Consider the following 19,960-nt stretch of genomic DNA (forward strand, 5'->3'; position numbering starts at 1 on the left):
CCCATTATCTGGACTTCATCGCTTCCCATTTCCTGCTAAAAACTCCTCCTCTCTCTTTGGGCCTGGCTTTAGATTTCATTGCGGTTTTGATTCTTTGTTTCTTATTCTCAGTGAGCTAAGGCGTGCTTCTTGCAGCTTAATTTTCTCCTATTTCTTCTTTTTAATTGCACTTCCTCCCAATTTTATGATTATTTTATAATTCTCACCACTCTCAATACTTTCAAAAATTTTCCCAATGCTTTAGCAGATGTGGGGACCAAGGTAGAGGGAAGAACAATGACAAAGCATCAGTGGGATTAAAAAATAATAATGAAAATTACTCTGATTTTAGGGAAACTCTCTTCCCAGAGAAGTTTTTCTACGGTTCTTTGCTCCTCGTGTCCAAATTCACACACATGGTGTGATACAAGACACTTTTCTAACAACTCACATATTCACCTGATGTCTAAGAGGTACAAAAAGTACAAGGTTAGACAACAAAGATTTTATCACACCACAATTTTGACTCGAGCGATGGATGATATCTCTCCTGAGACCATACAACATTTCTATTTTCTACTATTTAAAATATTAATTTCTATACAGAAAATGAGCATAAAATTTGGGAAAGTGCCCCACAAGCTTAGTTCTTCCTCTGAGGTTTACGGGCTCAGGTTAGACCGAAGCATTACACAGATTTTTATGTTCCAAGGTCAAATCCCAGCTCTGCCACAAGCCCGTATGAAAATGAGCCAGTTCTCGTGGTCTTCCTGACTCTCAGTTTTTCCACAGACTTTGGTAATAAAGTCTGATCATTTGTCAATGGAAAGGCAAATTTTTCAAAGCACCAGAAGTTGCATTTGCCATTTCCCAGAGCTGTTTCTCACTTTTTTGTGTAACACAAGTTTTCCCTAAAATGAGCACCAATGGAGTACATTGAAAATCTAAGTGACAGTATCAGAAAACACAAAATTTCTGCACTTGGAAATTGTCTCCAGCCTTTCAAAGTTCACTAGGTTTCCCAAACTTTCCCATTTCCTATCAGACTGGAGCTAAAACTTTTCAAGTTGTACTCCTGGAGATTTAATGAGACAGGAGACCAGGAGTTTATTACTCAGTTACACGTAATTAGCAATGTAGAGTGGAGGAGATTCACTGCGAGGTGGAAGCATCCCAGTGCCAGTAGGTTGGTGCTCCAGGCTCTCTTCTATGTTGTGGAAGAAGCTGAGGCGAGGACAGAGTGCCCTCCTTCACATGGTATTAGTTAGAGCCAGGAATTAATCTAGGGTTTTTTTGTGGGGTTTGTATTTAATTTTGATCGATGTTACCACTGTCAAACTGGTGTGCCTGTTCCTGAAAGCAACGAGATGAGGTTTCCCTTAAAAAAAAAAACCAAATATTTTCACTTGAAAAAGCCACAACTAACTCTCATTTATTATAACAATAACCTCATAATGTCTTGCAAGAGCTCAGTGTTCTGCTTTCACAGAGTCCCAGAATGGTTCAGGTTGGAAGGGACCTCTGGAGGTCATCTGGACCAAAACCCCTGCTCAGGTAGGGTCACCTAAAATGGAAGCATGACCAGATGCCTTTTGGGTATTCTTGGAATCCTTCAAGGATGGAGACTGAGCACGCAAAACTTGTCTCAGAATTTAGAATCACAGAATCATCATAGAATGGTTTGGGTTGGAAGGGACTTTAGATTCCAGTTCTAACCTCCCTGCCATGGGCAGGGAACTTTCCACGAGACCTCCTTGTTGTCACTGAGAGGAATTTCCTTCCCTTTGACATGATTTATTCATGACACAGCAGAAGAGGAGGGAGGAGTTTGTGGAACAAAGATAAAACCAGAACATTTTCTTTATCAGAGGTGTTTCATCTGGGTAGGAGTTAAACACTGAACAAATGAACTGAATAAATGCACAGAGCTGTTGTCTATGCCTCGTTCTTCAGGTTTTTTCTCTTAATTTCTTTCTGCCTCTCATCTGTTTCAAACACACCCTTCAAACTCAGAGACATGTCTGAAAGTTCCTGTTACAGGTAGGGTTTTACATCTTTGATCTTCTTGGAAAAAACCCTCTTCCTGGCTTTTAATGGGAGTTTGAATTCATACAAAGAGATTTGAGGTCAATCATGGCTCAGGGGTGTTGGCTTTTGCCCCCTCTTGCTTCCCTTGCCCTTTTCTGCAATAGCTTCTAAAGCAGAGGGAAGGTGTGCTCTGCCCAGCAATCAGTCCTGCTTCTCTAGCATCATATTCCACAGACATAAATCGATTTTTTCAAACAGAAGTTATTAAAACAGTAGCACTTCTATTATTTACCCTTCTTGAGATGCTGCTGAGCCCACTGGCACCTCTCTACTTTCATTTTTATTATTGATCTGCCCCACTGTTCCTGGGAAACACCTGAAACTTGCAGACAGCTTGCACTAGGCTGGGTGCTGAAGTGCTTAGTCCTGGGAAAAACTTGTGGGCAAGATATTTTCCCAATTTGCTTTCTCTGCCTCAGTCATGATCTCACGAGAGTGCAACTTCTGCTCAGAGTTTCATGTTGTTTCACAGTTTTGTATCTCATAACTTCGTGTCATAGTAGAACCTGTGGCATTGGGTCAGCACCTCAAGCAAGACACACTTAATTTTCCTCCTTTCTTGTTTTTCACATCACTTGGCCTGCAGTTATTACTGCCATGTGTCCAGTGCCCTGAAACTTCCTGCACCCCATTTGTGGGGCAATACTCAATTTTCCCTTATTTTCCTTTTCCCTTCCTGCACATTTCATTTCTAAGTGTGAAGATCCTGATCCTTAATAAATACAGATAATTCCCCCCTTCTTAACAACTACAGTGTTCCCCTTGATTAAGCACCTTTTGTAAACCGCTTGTTTTCTCATCCTAAAAGCAGAGCTGTCAAACTTTAGAATAAATTTCTCACTAGATCTTTTGATCCTGCAATCATAGGATTCCAGGCAACATTTACAAGAAAAAGATGCACATTTCTGGGTAGAGGTGGAGGTGTAGCTCCAGTCCTTCAGAGGAGTGGGGCACAAGCATTGTGACACCTCAAGTGCAAATAAATCATGGAATCATAGAACGGTTTAGGTTGGAAAACCCTCTAAGATCATCGAGTTCAACCATTAACCCTGCACTGCCAAGGCCACCATCAAGCCATGACCCCAAGTGCCACATCCATATGTTTTTAAGCACTTCCAGGGATGGTGATGCCCTCTATGAGCCTCCTTTTTTCCAGGTAATTCTGCCTTTTTGATGTGAAGGTTACACTTGGACGACAGAGCACCTGAGCAGGTCAAGGGCTCTCAGTGAAGAGACCTCCATAAAAAACACACCCAACTTCTTGGGATTTTTTAATGACCATTGTAGAAAAAACCAATGGGTATGGTTCATTTTGGGGTTCTTTAGAGAAGTGGTGATACCTTCTCCTTATCTGCTGCTGTCTGCTCATCCCTATCCTTGTTTTATTCAATTTTTGTTCCAGTTTCAGAAGCAATGCAGAATAAAAAGTGTTCATCAAGGAGGGGAAAGGAGAAGGGAAATAAATTTAGAGCAGCTGAGGAAAAAAAGGAGTTTGGCAAGCCCAAAACTCACATGGATCTCAAATCACTGAGTGGGATTCCAGAGCTTGGTTATGCCCACCCCCTTAGGTCAATTAATCTCACAGCTGAAGTTTAAAAACTGTCAGTGCTAATTTAACTTGTGCATGGTGGACAATTTGCTTTTAGAGAAACTGTGAGACATAAATCCCTATTACAAATGTCATCCTCCACGTATCGAAAGAGAGCTGGAACACTCTGGTCAAGGGGTGGAAAGCAATGCACTTTCATAATGAAAGGTGCCAAAAATATTTTCATCCATCTCCCTCACATGGCACTGACGAACATCATGAAATAATGAAAATTTTCTGGATCTGTGAATGCCATAAAAAATTAATGTCAAATGACATCAGGACGGTGTTAGGCATTTTAAGGTTTTTAAATGCCATGAGATATTTTATCCGTTATTAACCATGAGATGGGATATTAGTCATTTGAAGAGCTTATTCTCCATGAGGCATAAAAATCACATTAACTCTTTTTCTCCTGGTACTTCACCCTTTTCCTGCTGTAAATACATAAAAAGATTTTCTCTGGCTGACAACTTGATAAAAGCTTTCATGCTCCTGCAAAGGGATCAAAGATTACGACACAAACATTAACCAGATGATTGAGTTCCTTGAAAGCTGTTCAATGACACTCACTGCTACAAAGGAGGAGCTGCTTCACAACCTCAATTTTGCAACAAATCCTATAAAACAGGAGGCAATTTTCCCCTGCCTTAATTTAAGACCATCTCTGCTTTCCCTGCTTGGTAATGGTGGTACGAAGTGGCTGTCTCAGAGAAAATCAAAGCTGCAGCTTCTGCTTTGGGAATGGCATCAGTTGTTCTGTTTGTGCCCTGCTGGGGTGGGATTCACCCCTATTGGAAGACATTCCTGTCTGCCAGTGCCACTCCACAATCTTTTGATTGCAAATGGGGAGAAATATGTGATTTATAGATGCTATTAAACTCATCCTGGAGTGGGAATCTAAAAACCAGCTGAACTGAACCTCTAAGGAACCTGCTTCTCATCTCTGACTGTAAAACCAACTCAGAGAGAGATTTACTTAGGGAAAACTCTAAAATCAGTTGATACAAATGCCATTTCAGATTGGAAATTTGGTTTCCTGAATACAGGTATCTTAACACCAGCTGAGGAATCCTCAGGGATTTCAGATCGCCCAGAATTTGTCAAATCCTACCAGACGTTTATGGTTAAAAATATGAATGGAGCTCTCAGTGTCTGTGCTGTGGGCGCCTTGCTGTGAGCTCAGCTCTGGTGGGATGATGCATTAGAACGAGTTTTTGAGAGATTTTCCTTCCTGTTTCACTAACTCTGCTGGTATATAAACCCCAGTGAGCGAATGCTGTGCTGGGGAGAGGGCACAGAGCAGGAACAGCAGGTAATTATTCCACATGGCTGATCCAATGCACAGGGGTCTTGTCCTGCAAGATGTGATATCACAGCAGCTTCTGCCTCTTTTCCCTGGGTGTTGACACAGGAGTGATGAGCTACCAGGGAATTTTGGAAATGGGGAAGTCAGCACTAGGATGGGACTCCAGGGATTTTGAATTTCCCTTCTGTGTCTGCAAAGAATTTTGGTGTGGCCTTGGCCAAGTTGTGTAATCAGCATGTGCTAGTTAATGAGTGCAGTGCTCTGGCCTGTTGAACTGGGATGATATTGTGTCCCTACCCCCATTCCTAATCTGTTCTGTGTGTTTGCACTGCAAGGCTCTAACAATGGGGGATCAGCTCGATGCAAGATCTGCAGTGCAAAAAACCTTAATTCTCTGTGAAGGCCTGCAGGGCTTCTATAATAAAAATGGTGAAAAATGACTACAAACTACCAGGAGACACCATCAGCCCTGTTGCTGCATGGCCCCTTGAGACCTGAGTTTTAAACTAAAGCTTCTCAAAACACCCGGACCAGTGAGTTAAGCTACTTCCTCCATTAACCTCTCCTGCCCATTCTTTGTCAGGTTAATTCTTTAGCCTGTGGCCAAATTTGTCATTCCAGCAGAAAAAAAAATTACTTTATTACGTACAGTTCCAGCTTGTTTCTTTTCTGTCAGAGACTTAATTAATGATTGTGCTAAGCAGCTCGTTTTGCACAACAAACACAACTATTGCACAGGTTGATTCAATTTTCACTGCACAACATCCATATTATTGGATTTCCCCAGGAGCTATTTTTGCATCCCTGTGATCCACAGTAGTGGTGCTGCAAGTGCAGGGAGGATGTTTTAATGTTTGGGAATTAATAGATGGCTTGGAAACCTCCTTTACCTTGGGCTAAGAGCTGGTTTCTCCCTCTTTATTGAGATGTTCCCCCTGTGGAATGATGAGAAACCCCTGGGAGTGAAGCCATGGAGCTGTTTTGGGATTTGCTTACCCAGGAAGGAGGTCAGGAACCTGAAGTACTTGGGACATGGCCGTACCACGACTTCTCCCACCTCTGCTTCAGGCCAGCACGTGATGTTGTCCCACTGCCTCCTGCAGCCTGGGGAAGAGAGAAAAGCAGATGGTGGAACCCTCATGAGTGGGACCTGCTAGGTGCAGCAGAGCAGCTCTGCAAAGGTTTGTGGAGCCCCTCACCCCGGCCCAGGCACGTTTTGGAATGAAACCCACAGAAATATTCTCTTTAAACATGCAGTTTTCAGCTCCACCAGTCCCTGAAATTCAGCACTGTAATTTTCCAGAAATCAGTATGGAAAGAATGGCAGATAAGTGCAAGAACCAGGCAAATCAGGCTTGATAAAGAACAGTGCCTTCTCCTGGATTAAAAAGGCAGAAATGCCTAATTAAATATCTCTCTTGCTTGCCCTTGTCACTTGCTGTTGCACTAAAACACCTGATCTGAACCTGTGAGACACTCTCCCCTTCCTCCTCTGCTTCCCTCAAATGTCATCACCTTTTTCTTCCCATTGCAATGGTTGTGCAGCTCTCACAGCAGGAAGGGGACATGGATGACAATCAAGGGATCAGGGCCCAAATCCCTTCACCGGAAGCTGACTTTGCTTCTTAAAAAGGGAGAAGTCACAAAACACTGCTGGAGGCTGAGCAGGGGCAGTGCTGTGGCCAGGATCCCCATGGAAGGGTGGGGAAAGGTGGCACATCCTCAGCTATCCAAGCTAGGAATGAAGGAATAACCAACACAGGCAGAAAACACAAGGTTTTGTCAAAATGAGGCGTTGCTGGAGTTTTTCTGGGTAGAATTAAGGCTTTCTTGGAAAGAAAAAGTGGCACGTCCTTTCCACAGAGTTGTAATGTTCTGATTTTGCCCTTTTATTTCTCAAAAGGCATTAATAATACCCCTGCATGCTGCACTGTTGGATCATGTAACATTAACCCTGAAGCCAGAAGGAGTTGGCGGATCTGAATTTAAAAAAAAAAAAAAAAAAAAAAAAAAAAATCAAACACATTTCTACATCGATGCGTTACCATTTTAGAGTTCTGAGAAGAATTTTGACAACCTTTCCCCCCCTGCTTTATATTTCCAACAGACAGGCATTTCAGTTGCTGCCTGGGTGAGATGGATGGGTTGTCAGCTGAGCTCCCTTTTCCCAGCACCTGTGCTCTCCGTTATTTTTCACACCCCATTAGATGGCAACGCTCCCCCAAATGTGACTCACACGCTGTTAAGGTCAACAGCCCCACACGAGAGAGACTGGGATGTGAAGAACAGAGTGGTGAGGAAATGTGGAGGAAATATTTCTCACGTGCCAGCAAAGGGAGCTGTGAAACCCCTGTCAGGCTGCACTTGTTGGTAATCACACCCTGCTCTGAAATTCCTCCTTTAAATCAGCTTTTACTACTTGAGCTAAGGAGAGGGCTGGTGCCATCACCAGCCCGTGCAGAGCGAGGCAGAGCTGTCTCAGATCAATAGAGAGCACGCAGAAAGGCTTTGAAGCTGAGAAAGAACCCTTAGCTCGCTTTCAAAGTGATTGTACAGGCTTTTTCCCCCCTCTCCTTTCATGAACGAACTCAAATGAAGTCCTGAGCTGAGTTTATCGGAGCCTGCAAAATGGAATAACTGATGGTATCTCCTTCGTGCATCTCTCCTGCAGAGCTCATTAACATTCAGGTTTCAGGGTCCTTATATCAGGTGCCCAGCTCAGTTCCCACAGCCTCTTACTTATCTCCCAGCAAACAGCCAGCAGCTCCAAAAGTATCAGGATATTAAAGATTCCATGGAAAATGATTCCATGGTGGGATTTTTCACGTCCTACAATCATTTCCTCCACCGACTGCAATAATTTAGAGTGCACCCACTACCTCAGGATAGGTTATAATGGAAACTAAAATACAAGGTGATAGCAGCAGATGGCTTTTTAAATGCCCTGAATTATGCACTCGGAGAGTTTTGGTGATCTGTATCTTTGTTGATATTTTTCAGCACCAGCTGTGATGCATATAGAAAGCTTTTAGGTGTTCACTTTTGAAAGTAAAAGCTTTTTTTTCCGATTAAAAGAAGGTGAAACTGGCTTTGCAAGACACATAAAATGTATTTTTACAAATTATTGCCTCTGTAAACACACCTTGTACTTGCCCATTAGTTCTTATGACAACAATCTTCCTCATTGCTGCCCCAGACATGCTGAAAATATTTCTGCAATAAAAAAAGAAGGCAATGGAAAGCAGAACTCTGGATGGTAGTGCCTGTCACCATAGGATCAGAGAATCTTGGAATGGTTTGGGTTGGGATGGTCCCTAAAGATCCTCTCATTCCATCTCCCTGCCACTATCCCAGGTTGCTCCAAGCCCCGTCCAACCTGGCCTTGGACAATTCCAGGGATGGGGCAGCCACAGCTCCTCTAACAGGTCTGTGTCTTTCTTGTGCTAATTATCTACAGTTCAGGAAAATGAATAATTTTAGTGGAGAGAATAACTGGAGTTTAAAGAATTGGAACAACTGAAGATTGATACCTGCAGGATGCTGCACATGCACAGTCCAACGCTGCAGTCATCCCATCACAACATCAGGTAAAAATCTGTGCCCTTTCATCTGACCCAGCACACAGACAATCTTTATCAAGGAACCTTCCAGAAAATGCTTTTTTTTTCTCCCAAGCTGATAGACTTTACCCTGGAAAACTGCTGGGATCAGGGGGCTGGCAGGCAAAAAACTATTTGAGGGCAGGAACAGCTGCAATGTGCCTTGGAAGAAGGAAATCGGTCTCTTCCCTGTGGTGTCACTTGGATATAGCAAAGATGACAATTTTGGCCTGATCACGTCATGTTTGGGAATTGATAAGTGCTTCTCCATTAATTAATTATAAATGTTGTCTTCTACCTTGCCCTCAGTCTCTGCAGGAAGGATGCAAAGGTATTTATCAACCCTCACCCAGTGCAGCAAACGAGTCAAAAATACACCTACTCTTCGTTTCCATCAAAAGAACTGCTCTGCTCGTGTGCTTGTCACCAAAACGCCACGGGATGCACACTGCCAGGGGCGGTGCTTTGCCTTGGCAAGGATCACAGGTGAATCTGGAGAAGCTGTATAAAAGTAAGTGTGAGGCCTTTCCTAGTCAGCAGCACTTACCACATCTCTGGGTATCCAGATACACTCTTTAAACTCTGATCATTATAAATAATAAATAAATAAATAGAATTCTTTTTTAAAAAAGAGAAGGTTTTTTTTCCATTTTAATTGTTTTAACTGTGACTTCCACACACTCAGCTTTGCCCTGCCCTTCCTTGCCAGACCATGAAGTGCTCTCTGGAGCTGAATATCTTCTTCCAGAGGGCTGCAGGGAGAAATCCTTCATGCCTCTAAAGAAGTTGGAGCTCAGATCCCGATATCCAGCAGCTCAGCCTTCCTCTTTGCAAGTCAAATGCCCCACAAACAAGCCAAGGGCTGCATCAGCCTCACTTAGAGCCCTCCTCTAAGAGGTTCTGGCTCAGAGGAAGCTGAAGACCAGTGACACAGTGCTGGCTGCAGGGAGTTAGGAGGCCCCAGCACAGCTGCAGGATGTTCACCTTTCCCACTGTCTCTGCTAAAAGTTCACCAGAGCTCAGGCCCTCATTTCCTCTCCCTTTAAAAGGTTAATAAACAGAAAACAGGTCAATTCTCACGAGGCACAGTGGTTTGCAGAACTGGCAGACTGGAGTGTAAAAACCCATTTATTGGAGTCATATCTACACTTACAGCAAATCACGGTCAAAGCTTATCTAGGAAGCAGCAGAGAATAACTTTCTCTCATGAATAAACATGAATTCCAGGGCTTTGGCACAGCCCTGAGATGGGACTCAGTTTGGCTGAGGAAAGAAATGAATGGCAGCAGGCTGGTGTCAGGCACTCTCTGAACACAGGTGAACTCCCACTTCAGGAAAAAAAACCCTTTCAGCACATCAGTCTTTCACTGAATCATGGAATTATTAAGGTTGGAAAAGATCTCCAAGAACATCAAGTCCAACCTTTGACCGCACACCACCCACCAAACCCTCACACCAAATTCTCCCTCAGGCATGGGGTGACTCCAGGTCTCTTCTGAATGACATTCCCACACATTTTGCTCTTGGAATCCCTGTTCAGATGCAGAGATGCCCATTTGATGCCTGGGGTGTCTCGGGAGCTCTCAGTACCCACAGGGATAACAGCGAGGCAAAGGCGCAGCTTAGTTAAGCCGGGCTGAGCTATCCCAGGGCACCATCACAGCCTGGTGTGCTGCAATAAAATCTCATTTTCTCTCCCATTCCATATCAGCAGGCAGTTTGCAAGCTCCCAGGAGTCAGGACTGTAAACAGCCATGGGGTGACATTTATTGTCCCCCTGAGGAGCCCAACCTTGGTGCTCACCCGTGGCTTGCCCGGCTTGGTCTTGTTACAACCATCTCATTACAGCCAATTATCACTGCATCAATCTCCCTGTCCCAGCTGAGCACTGATCTCCGGCCTGACTGAAGGAAACAGGCTCCAAAAGTTGGTGCCTGCAACTCTCCATAACTCAGTTCCACCCAGGCAGCTTGGATTTAATCACAGTGGAGGAATACCCATCTTCAGCCTTGGGTCACTACTGCCAGCACAGACTCTGATGAGCAGAGACCTCCCAAACGAGGGACAATTTTCTATTTAAAAGTTGTATGAAATAATAAAAAGTTCCATATGTAGATTCTTTTTCTCCCATAAATCTCTTAAATGCAATTTGATTTTGCTTCTGAACCCAGGGAAAATTTTTAGAACTCACAACCTCCTGCGCCAAGGCATTGCACGGTTTAAGTGCCCACTGACAGAAAAATTATATCCCTTTCTGAACTCACTTTGAACCTGCTCATTTCTGGTTTCACTAGGAATTGCTCAGTTCTTTTACAAAGAAGAAATATTCACAGCCTAACCACAATATCCCTTTTCCTGGTGAGAAAAACCATAAAATCCTCTTTAATGTCCCTTCTTGGGCATCTCTTTTTCAAGCTGAAGTGTCCCAGCCTATTTAGTAGCTCCCAGGATGGAAACAGCTCCCTATCATTTCTCCCTTGTATCTTTGGTGGGTTTAATTCTACCCCATCGTGCCCTGGGCTTGCAGAATAGGGGTTTGTCTTGGGGTGACTTTATGATTTGTATTCCCTATCATTGCTCTATGCACAGAAATTAATTTTGTGCCTGTTTTTCCACAACAGATTGGGTTTGGCTGGGGTTAGCTTGGCTCTGAGGTTTCACTAAATGCATCCTCCCTCTCTTCCCTGAAAGAGTCACTGCTGTGCCCTCCTGTCCTCAGTGCCACTCACACTCCAGCATTCCTTGGGCATCTCTCCTCCTCCAGCTCCATCTCCATTTGTATCACCACTGACAGCCTGCTCTGCAGCAAACCCATCCCCTCAGAGCTCCCCTTTCAGCTTCCCACAGCTTTGTGCTGAATTTGGATATTTTTTGCCCGTTGTGCTGCCTGCTCTCACTGCAGCACTGCAGGCAGGATGTGACAGAGGAACCAGCCAGCTGAAGGAAAGCCACAATCCTGCCAGGGCATGTGACCCCTGACACGGTGGCATTTCCTTCCCACCACTGATGAGCTCTGCTGGTGCTCTGGTGCTCCTTTGCTCATCGCTCACTGAGGGACTTGCAGCTCCAGTTCAGCAGAGAAGGGACCTGGGCAATCACAGAAAGCCAAAAGGATCCCAAAATTCAGGATAAGTGAAAAGAGTTTGTTTTGGACTTTGCCTCAATATCTGTGTCAAGAGAGAGACTGTGATTTCATTTTTCCCACTCAGTCCAAGCTGGACTTGATGATCTTAAAGGTCTTTTCCAACCTTAACAGCTCCATGATTCTATCACAAGAGCACCATTAGTTACTGTAAAACCTGGTTTGCACTTCTGCAGTGACTGCCAGTAGAAGCTGTTCAAGCACACAATGGGAATATATTAAAAAATAACTTTCTTCCTAAATATTTGCAGGAATTTGACTCAAAGATGTATGAAGGAAATCTCACCTTAAAACCCCCAAACTGAGTCATTCTAATCAGTGTGAAAAAAAATCACCAGTGTCTGCTGCTGGAGGATGATTTTTAAGCATGAAAATCCTACGATATTTTCCACCATCAACATCTATTAGGAAACAATTTTTTAAAAACAAAAGTTTGTACTCTTTCAGCCTTTTTTAACCAACAAACTAAACAAACGCTTGAGTTTTTTCTTCCTTCCAGAACACCCTTTTCATAAATCAAACCAGTGAGCTGAGCCCTTCTGCCTAACTCCAGAACATGAGAACTGAAAGATCCAAGATTTAAGACAAAGATTTACAAAGGCCGTTGCCAAAAACATGACTTATCTCCTGAGCAGCCTCTAAACAAGATCTCCAGTGCTCTGACACTGAGCATGCTTAAAGGATTATTCCAGGGTTTCCTCATTCAAATCAACTCTCTTCCAGGAGATGTAGACAACTGGATTTACAGAGAATCAGACTTTATTTAGGTACCTTCTTAGATGGTTTTTCCCATACTGGCATCTCCAGAAAGAAATTCATAGTGGCTTGATCTCTAGGACTGCTCTTCCCAACATAACTTACGGTGTATGCAATATTCCCCAGAGTACTTATCCCAGGTAAAAAGGGTGGATACCATCATGAGGGTGCTCTGATACAGTCAATAACAACAGAAAAACAAAAAGAAAAGATGAGGAAGGAGAGATTTTTTAACCAGAAATCTCACGGGATGTGAGAGGGACAAACACAAGCTGCTGTCAGAAGCAAAACCTTTGCATAGATGGATTTAATCTGAGACGTTATCCAGAGCTTTCAAAATACTTTGAATTTATTTTCGACTGCATCAATGTCACTTTTCCCTTATTTCTGTAACCTTTGCACATCTAAGGCTGTGTGCATTTATCTATTATCTCATGTTTAAAAAAAAAGGAACCAAAACTCCTGCTGGCATTTAAAAGTGTGACACATTCTCCAAACTAAAATGCCTTTTCCAACACAAATTTGTGTTCACTAAGTGGCTGCTAATCCCGACAAGCCCCAGGACAGCTGTTCCTGAGTCAAACAAACACTGCTGCTTGTTAGAGAGCTTCCAGCCAGGATGAGTCAGCAACGGGCAAAACCAAAGCAAAGCCTCCACCCCTGTTGTGTTTTAAGGCAGAAAACAGATGTTGGAATGTCTAAATGTCTGCGGAGAGGTGAGGTCAAGGCACAGATCAGCTCTCAGCTCCACAGGGAAGAGTGCTGAGGTGCTGTGTGGGCCTGTGTTGGAATTTCATCCTGTTGCTGGTCGGTGTCTGCACTTCAGGGGGTTGGATGGGCTCAGACAAGCAACTGAGGGACCACTGTTAGAAACATGGAATTGGCAAGGTTGGAAAAACATTTTAAGGCCATTGAGGCCAAGAGTTAACCCAGCATCACCATGTTCTTGGCTAAACCGTGTCCCCGAAACCCAAATGGGAATCAGCAGTGCTCACTGGAGAGGTGGGCAGTGGGTCACAGGGCAAGGATGGACAGAAAAAGAACCATCTTTAGGGAAAACTTTGCTGATTATTGTGTCCTCAGAAAGAGACTCCTGGTCTGGAAGAACAGCATCAGCTTCAGGCTGGATCAAAACAGCCAACACCAAAGCCTGGGGGTGGTTCTCAGGGTTCAGGTTGGGTTTACCACTGTGACAAGACTGTTCCCTCTTCCTCTTTCAGGGGCCAGATTTTGTGGCAGAGTCCACAAAGGTTCTCCTCTGAGAAATCCACGGTAGATTTCTTCATTTTGAACTTCCAGCGAGTGGGTTCCACCTCTGTAAGAGCTGCAGCGTGGAAGTGTTTGGGAAGAGTCCCAGACGGATGAGGGAAAGGTGAAGGAAGACCATTTGGAAGTACCTGTCCTACTGTGTATCGTGGCCATTGCCAAAGAACTGGGAGAAAAATTTCTGTTAAATAAAAGGAAGCTTGAATTTGGTACTGATCCTAAAAGAGAGTCTGGGGTTTAAGGTCCTAATGTCCCATGGCTGAACCTTCTGCTGTTGTAGGAGAGACCACCCTGTCAAGGAATGGCAGGGACTGAGGTCATATGTGGGAGTTCCCCAGTGCTGCTGCTCAGAGCAAGAATGAAATTAAAGGGCTCTTTGTATCACCTGGGTCAGAGTAATAGGAAAAAAGTAAATTAAAAATTAATAAAAGAGAACACGGCAAAAAGTCCAGCAGGTCCTTTTGCCTTTAGAGAGACCATCAAGATCAAACATATTTTAGACTGAGCTAAACTGTTCTCCAGGTTTCTTTGAGTGTGTTTTCTGGATCCTCAGGGTTTGATTTAGCTGGACAGGAGTTGTCATTTAATGCCATTCTTGATGCCTCAGGATTTTTTAAGAGGTTGATGAAGATGGTAGAAGACCTCTGAGAGTTCTACACCGCTCTGAAATAACAGAATCACAGAATCTTTGGTGACCCCTAAGGTCACCAAATCCAACCACCAACCCAACACCACCACGTTCCCCACTGATCCACATCCTCAGGTGCCACATCCACAGTTTTTCCCTGCCCTACTTTGGGCACTCTCTTGACCTTATCACTCTCTACAGCTCCCTGAAGGGTGGTTGTAGTCAGGTGGGCTTGGTCTCTTTCTCCAGGCAGCAACTGACAGAACAAGAGGACACAGTCCTAAACTGCAGCAGGGGAAATATAAGTTGGGTATTAGGAAAAAGTTTTTCGTGGAAAGAGTGGTGAAATACTGGAATTGTCTGCCCAGGGAGGTGGTGGAATCACCATTCCTGGATGTGTTTAAACAAGATTGGACGTGGCACTTGGTGCCATGGTTTAGTTGAGGTGTTAGGGCATGGGTTGGACTCGATGATCTTGGAGGTCTCTTCCAACCTGGTGATTCTGTGATTCTGTGAGTTCTTGAGCTGGATCAGCTATGTGGTGCCTGCTCCAGCACCTGGAGAGCTGCTGATAACAGGATTGTCCCACAGATCCCACTGACACCTCGTCTGCCCCAGCAGGGCTTATCCAACTGGGAGGTGAGAATTCACTTGAACTTTCCCAAGCAAGGAGCTATTAATTATTTCTTATCTTGCTGCACTATAAACAGATGGTGATGAATAAACAGGCTCCTAATTTAAACTTCATCAATGTTTTTTTCCAGCTTGATTTTTAATTTCCATATGTTCACTGCTTCTCCTCCCATCAAACTTGTTTTGACTTCTTCAGGGGGGACTGATAGAGACCCCCCCAGGCTCCAAATTTGGCTTTTCAAGCCAGCCTCCACTCTAAGCCTATGGAACAGAAAAATATTCAGAGTTTAAACAGCATGAGCCATTTCCCACCTGGATTTTTTTCCATGGTGATGATGAGGTTGTAAGACTCACCTCTATTGCCCACAACAAGTGTGAGGCATGTGCAAGTTAAGCAGATGTGGACAGGCAGTGGGAGAGGGAATGACACTATTTTTTTCCATGTTTTCCACTTTTCAGACTTTGTAATTGGGTTTTATTCTGCTTCCAAGACAGACAGGGCTAGAGAGCAAATAAAAAGTGCAGTGCTGAAGGACTGGATGTATCAGGACAGGTTGGACAGGGCTTGAAGCAGCCTGGGATAGTAGGAGGTATCCCTGCCCATGGCAGGGACTGGAATGAGATGACCTTTAAGGTCTCTTCCAACCCAAACCATTCCATGACTCACCCCACCCAGACACGAGTCACAGCTCCTTATTCAGCTACCATCCCTAAATGACTCTCCTGCTTCTGAAAGAGTATCTGATTGCAGAGCAAATTAATTAGCAATAATAGTATAAACAGATAATGAGCTGAGCCAGCCAACCTAGACCTGATTGATTTTCCTGCCTTTTAAACAAAGAGAGGGCTACTTTTTAAATTTATTATAATTTTATTTCTGTGCTTCAGTTTAAGCTGAAGTGTTTGTAAATTACAGCCATGGAGAAGAGAAGCTTTCCTGAAAACAAACCCAAAAATACTCCTCTGTGCTCTGGGACCATTACATAAAAGACGCAAGAGGAAATCAGCAGGAAGCAGTGCAGTGGTGATTCCTGCCTTGCAGCCTTCAGGAGCTCAGCCACACTTCATAGAGAGGGATTTGCCTCCATCTGTGAGTCTGGGAAGCAAAACCCCCGTATCCCAACCCTTGGGAGAGCTTCCCTACTGCTGCTCAGTGCGTTATCAGCTGAGCAGCCACTGTGTTGCATACAGATGTCCTGACTGGAAAAGCATCTGGAGCTAAATCCTGATTTTTGGTGGGGCTGGGATTGCATTCTTCACTTCTGAAATACAGAATCATGGAATAGTCTGGTTGAAAGGGACCTTTAATGATCATCTTGTCCAACCCCCCTGCCATGATTTCATCTCATCTGGCCAAGTCCCCTCTGGCTAGTGAACACCAGGACAGAGATCATCTGTGAAATGTGGTTTTTCCTACACACCTGAGCTGCTCACTAAGATTCCCCTAATTTTAAGTATTTTGACATCAGGTAAGACAATCTGAACGGGATTTATCACATCCTGAAAGAGATGCCTACACCTGGCCAGAACACACCAGAGATACCCAAAACCAAGTGAAAATCCCTCACCAAAAGTCATTCCCATGCCATGGCTATTTGCTCATGTAAAACTGGTCTCAGCCTACCTATCCTTGATTTTAATGGCAAAGAATCCACTCCTGTGTTGAATCACACGTGTCATTTAATGTCTTTGCAAGTTATTCCAGCATGGAGTTAAAAAACACCAGGGCAGAGGAGTGCAAGGTGTGAGAAATGAGGCAACTCTTAAAAAGATTAATTTATTGAAAACAGAAAAAGTGAAAAATTACAGAAATCAGAAAAATATAAAAATTTGGGATCCTATGGCTCGGTAGATGGTATGCCCAAGGAGCGCAGGGATTTGAGATCTTCTGGCTGAGACAGCACTAGACCTCAGGTAGAGAAAAAGAACTTGCAGTGCTGGGCTGACTTTAAAAAATTACTAAAAGCCCCTTAAAAGGGATAAGGCCTTTAATGCCCAGCACCGATGTCTCCCACAGCTAGTCTGGAGAGAGCAAGAGGGGAAAAGAGAAGAGGGCCCGCCTCTTGGCTTCATTCTTTTTATAGTTTTTGCTCCGCCCCCCCCAGCCCGCCCACAGCCCGCCCACAGCCTGCCCACAGCCCGCCCCTTCGGTCCAAAGCGATTGGTGCTTTCCCTTTGATGGATCATCTCCGTCCACCAATGGCTCATCGTTGTCAAGGGGGATGGTATCAGTTTGAGATAAGGGGAATACAATACCTTCCTTAAAATTCAGGTATTCAGGTTGCCATGGGACTTGCCTGCAGAGTAATGGCCGTGGCTAAAAATAGCTGCTGGCTATTAAGACTGGGTGGGGGTTTTGGCCTTGGAATCAAAATGCAAGTGAAACACCTACAAAAAGTATTAAAATACATCCAACACACCTCAAAACACTTGTAAAAGTATACAGTAAACACAGGAAAGGTAACTCTTATGGTGTACCAGTGGTTTGAAGTTTGAAAAGGGGCAAGTTTGTGATTTTTAACTGGAAAAATTTTAACTGGGAAGGGTGCAACTCTATTAATAAACTTTAAACAAATGGAAACACTGATAATGGAACTGGATTTTTGTACCTGGGCTGATGGGTTAATTGTAACATTCAATTTAAAAATAATTAACTCAAAATTAATTAATTAAAGCACTTAATATGCAAAGACCAAGCACAAATAGGGATTTCATGTATGACAAAGGCCAGTCCTGCTCATGAAATCCAGCCCTGTGCTGCAACACACCTGCATCCCACACACCCTTCCAGAAACTGGGCAAGCTCTGACACGAAGTCCATAAAATTCCCCTTCCTGCAGACCTGCAGAGAGGCTGTTGGGTGTCCTCTGATGGTTATAAACTTCCTGAAAAGCCCAGACTTTGCTCTCACAGCTGTTTGGTTCTCCTCTGTACACACTGCCAGCTTAAACGGCTTTCCTTGTGGGTTTCTCCCTCACTGCATCCTCTGCAGTATTTCCTGTGCTGGAAAACGAACTTCTCCTCATCAGAGGTCGGCAATATTTAGTGACCCCTTGGCTGTAGAATCACAGAATCACCAGGGTTGGAAGAGACCTTTAAAATTGTCAAATCCCACTGTCAAATTTCCTCAAATATGGGTAACTCCACAGGTATTGAATCACACTCCTAACAGGGAATAGAGGGATTCACATGGATCATCTCCTTCAAAGCCCCTGCCATGGGCAAGGACACCTCCCACTATCCCAGGTTGCTCCATGCTGTGCCCAACCTGGCCTTGGACACTTCCAGGGATGGAAGATCTGAAAAGAAAACTTGGATTTCATGCATGTACAGCCCCTGTGAGGAAGGGGGGGTGTTTGAGGACAAAAGAGGGTTAAGAAGGACTTCATTGTTTATCAGTGCAAATCTACGGGCTTATCCCGAGCCAGTGATCAACCTCAGCACCACCAAGTGCTCTTAACAAGTGACTAATCTGTCTGACACATCAAATTACAGCTGTGATGAAGCCCCTATGATCAATACAATTGATAATGGCTCCCAAACAAAAGCTTTCTTTCCAGAATGTACCGAAACACTGTGTTTATTTCCACTCATTTAATAAGAAAGGATAATGAATCACTCGTTAAACCTCAAGTGATTTTCTTTTTGCTGAAAAGGCGTGGAAAGTGCAGAAGGCAGCACAAGTACCCGGCCATAAATCAAAGTTTTACACTGCAGATCTCAAGGAGACTCAATTTCTTTTCACCCTCCTGTTGGGGGGATGGAACTGGGTTAAGATTACATTTTTCCTAAGAGTTTTACTAGGCTTTTTCTTTCCAGCAACACTCAGATGAAACAGTCATCACCTTCATATCATCACCTTCATGAGATTTCTCCACAAACTTCCCCCTCACCCCCAACCGTCAAAGTTCAAAGTTTGATTTTACAGCTCAGCTTTATTTATTGAATTACGGAGCCCCACTCCAGAAAAACACCTTCTTTGACCTCCTTGTGCTCACATGCTGTGAACACTCCCCTAAAGGGGAAGCACACTCTGTGTAGGCACTTGGAAATTACCTGTCCACACCAATTTCAAAACAGAGTTCTCCATACACTGATCCACCCACAGCCACCCATTTAAGAGATTCACAGATTTGGGTTTTTTATGTTGGTTCCGGGGGGGGGCAGTGAGTGTCTGGATAATAAAATCAGGTATTGAGCTCCTAAAAACCTGCTGATGTTTTGGGGTAAATGGATGCCAACTGCTTTCCACAAAGGAAGGGACCTTAAAATCATCTCCTTCCAACTCCTGCCATAGGCAGGGACACCTTCCACTATCCCAGGTTGCTCCAAGCCCCATCCAACCTGGCCTTGGACACTTCCAGGGATCCAGGGGCAGCCACAGCTTCTCTGGGCACCCTGTGCCAGGGCCTCACCACCCTCACAGGGAAGGATTTCTTCTCCATATCCAATCTAAACCACTCTCTTTCAGTTTGAAGCCATTCCCCCTTGTCCTATCACTCCAGTTCCACTACTGTCTCCATGGACAAAACCATTTTCCTGTGCTCAAAACTACAATTTCTGAATCAGTCCAATTTGTGAGTAGTGACTGGTGAAAATGTAGATTTATCCCAGCCCAATATTTCAGCATTCCATCAGGGAAAAAACCCTCCGAAGGATTTCTATATACTTGCTAATGCTTGGGTGTTAATGACTTGCAACATGGCTGCGTGTCTTTATTTCAGAATTGGGAAAAATACTTTCATTGGTTTAATTCTGCTGTTAGAGAGAAGAAAAAGCTGTTCTCAATTAAACTTCCCAATGAGAAAAATAATTTTGGAAAAGCAGGAAAACTATTTTCGCTTCAACTATTTCTTCTTCTCCTTGTAATGTACTGTATTTAATTGAATTTCTTTAAATATCCATGAAAACAAAATGAAGCATTTAGCTGGCTTTCAGATGAACGTTTTTATCAACCCTGAGTTCTCCCCTT

General features: G+C 43.9%; 1 protein-coding gene across 1 annotated transcript in view; it reads right to left on the bottom strand.

Annotated features, from left to right (window-relative positions):
• VIPR1 (vasoactive intestinal peptide receptor 1) overlaps positions 1–19,960 on the bottom strand; it is a 100,917-nt gene that overhangs the window by 43,472 nt on the left and 37,485 nt on the right. Inside the window, exon 3 of the mRNA XM_032094174.1 lies at positions 5,961–6,068. Within this exon, the coding sequence (XP_031950065.1) occupies positions 5,961–6,068 (108 nt within the window). The remainder of the gene's footprint in view (positions 1–5,960; positions 6,069–19,960) is intronic.

The sequence above is a fragment of the Corvus moneduloides genome, chromosome 1 (genome assembly GCF_009650955.1).
Source record: "Corvus moneduloides isolate bCorMon1 chromosome 1, bCorMon1.pri, whole genome shotgun sequence".
NCBI classification, from domain to species: domain Eukaryota; kingdom Metazoa; phylum Chordata; class Aves; order Passeriformes; family Corvidae; genus Corvus; species Corvus moneduloides.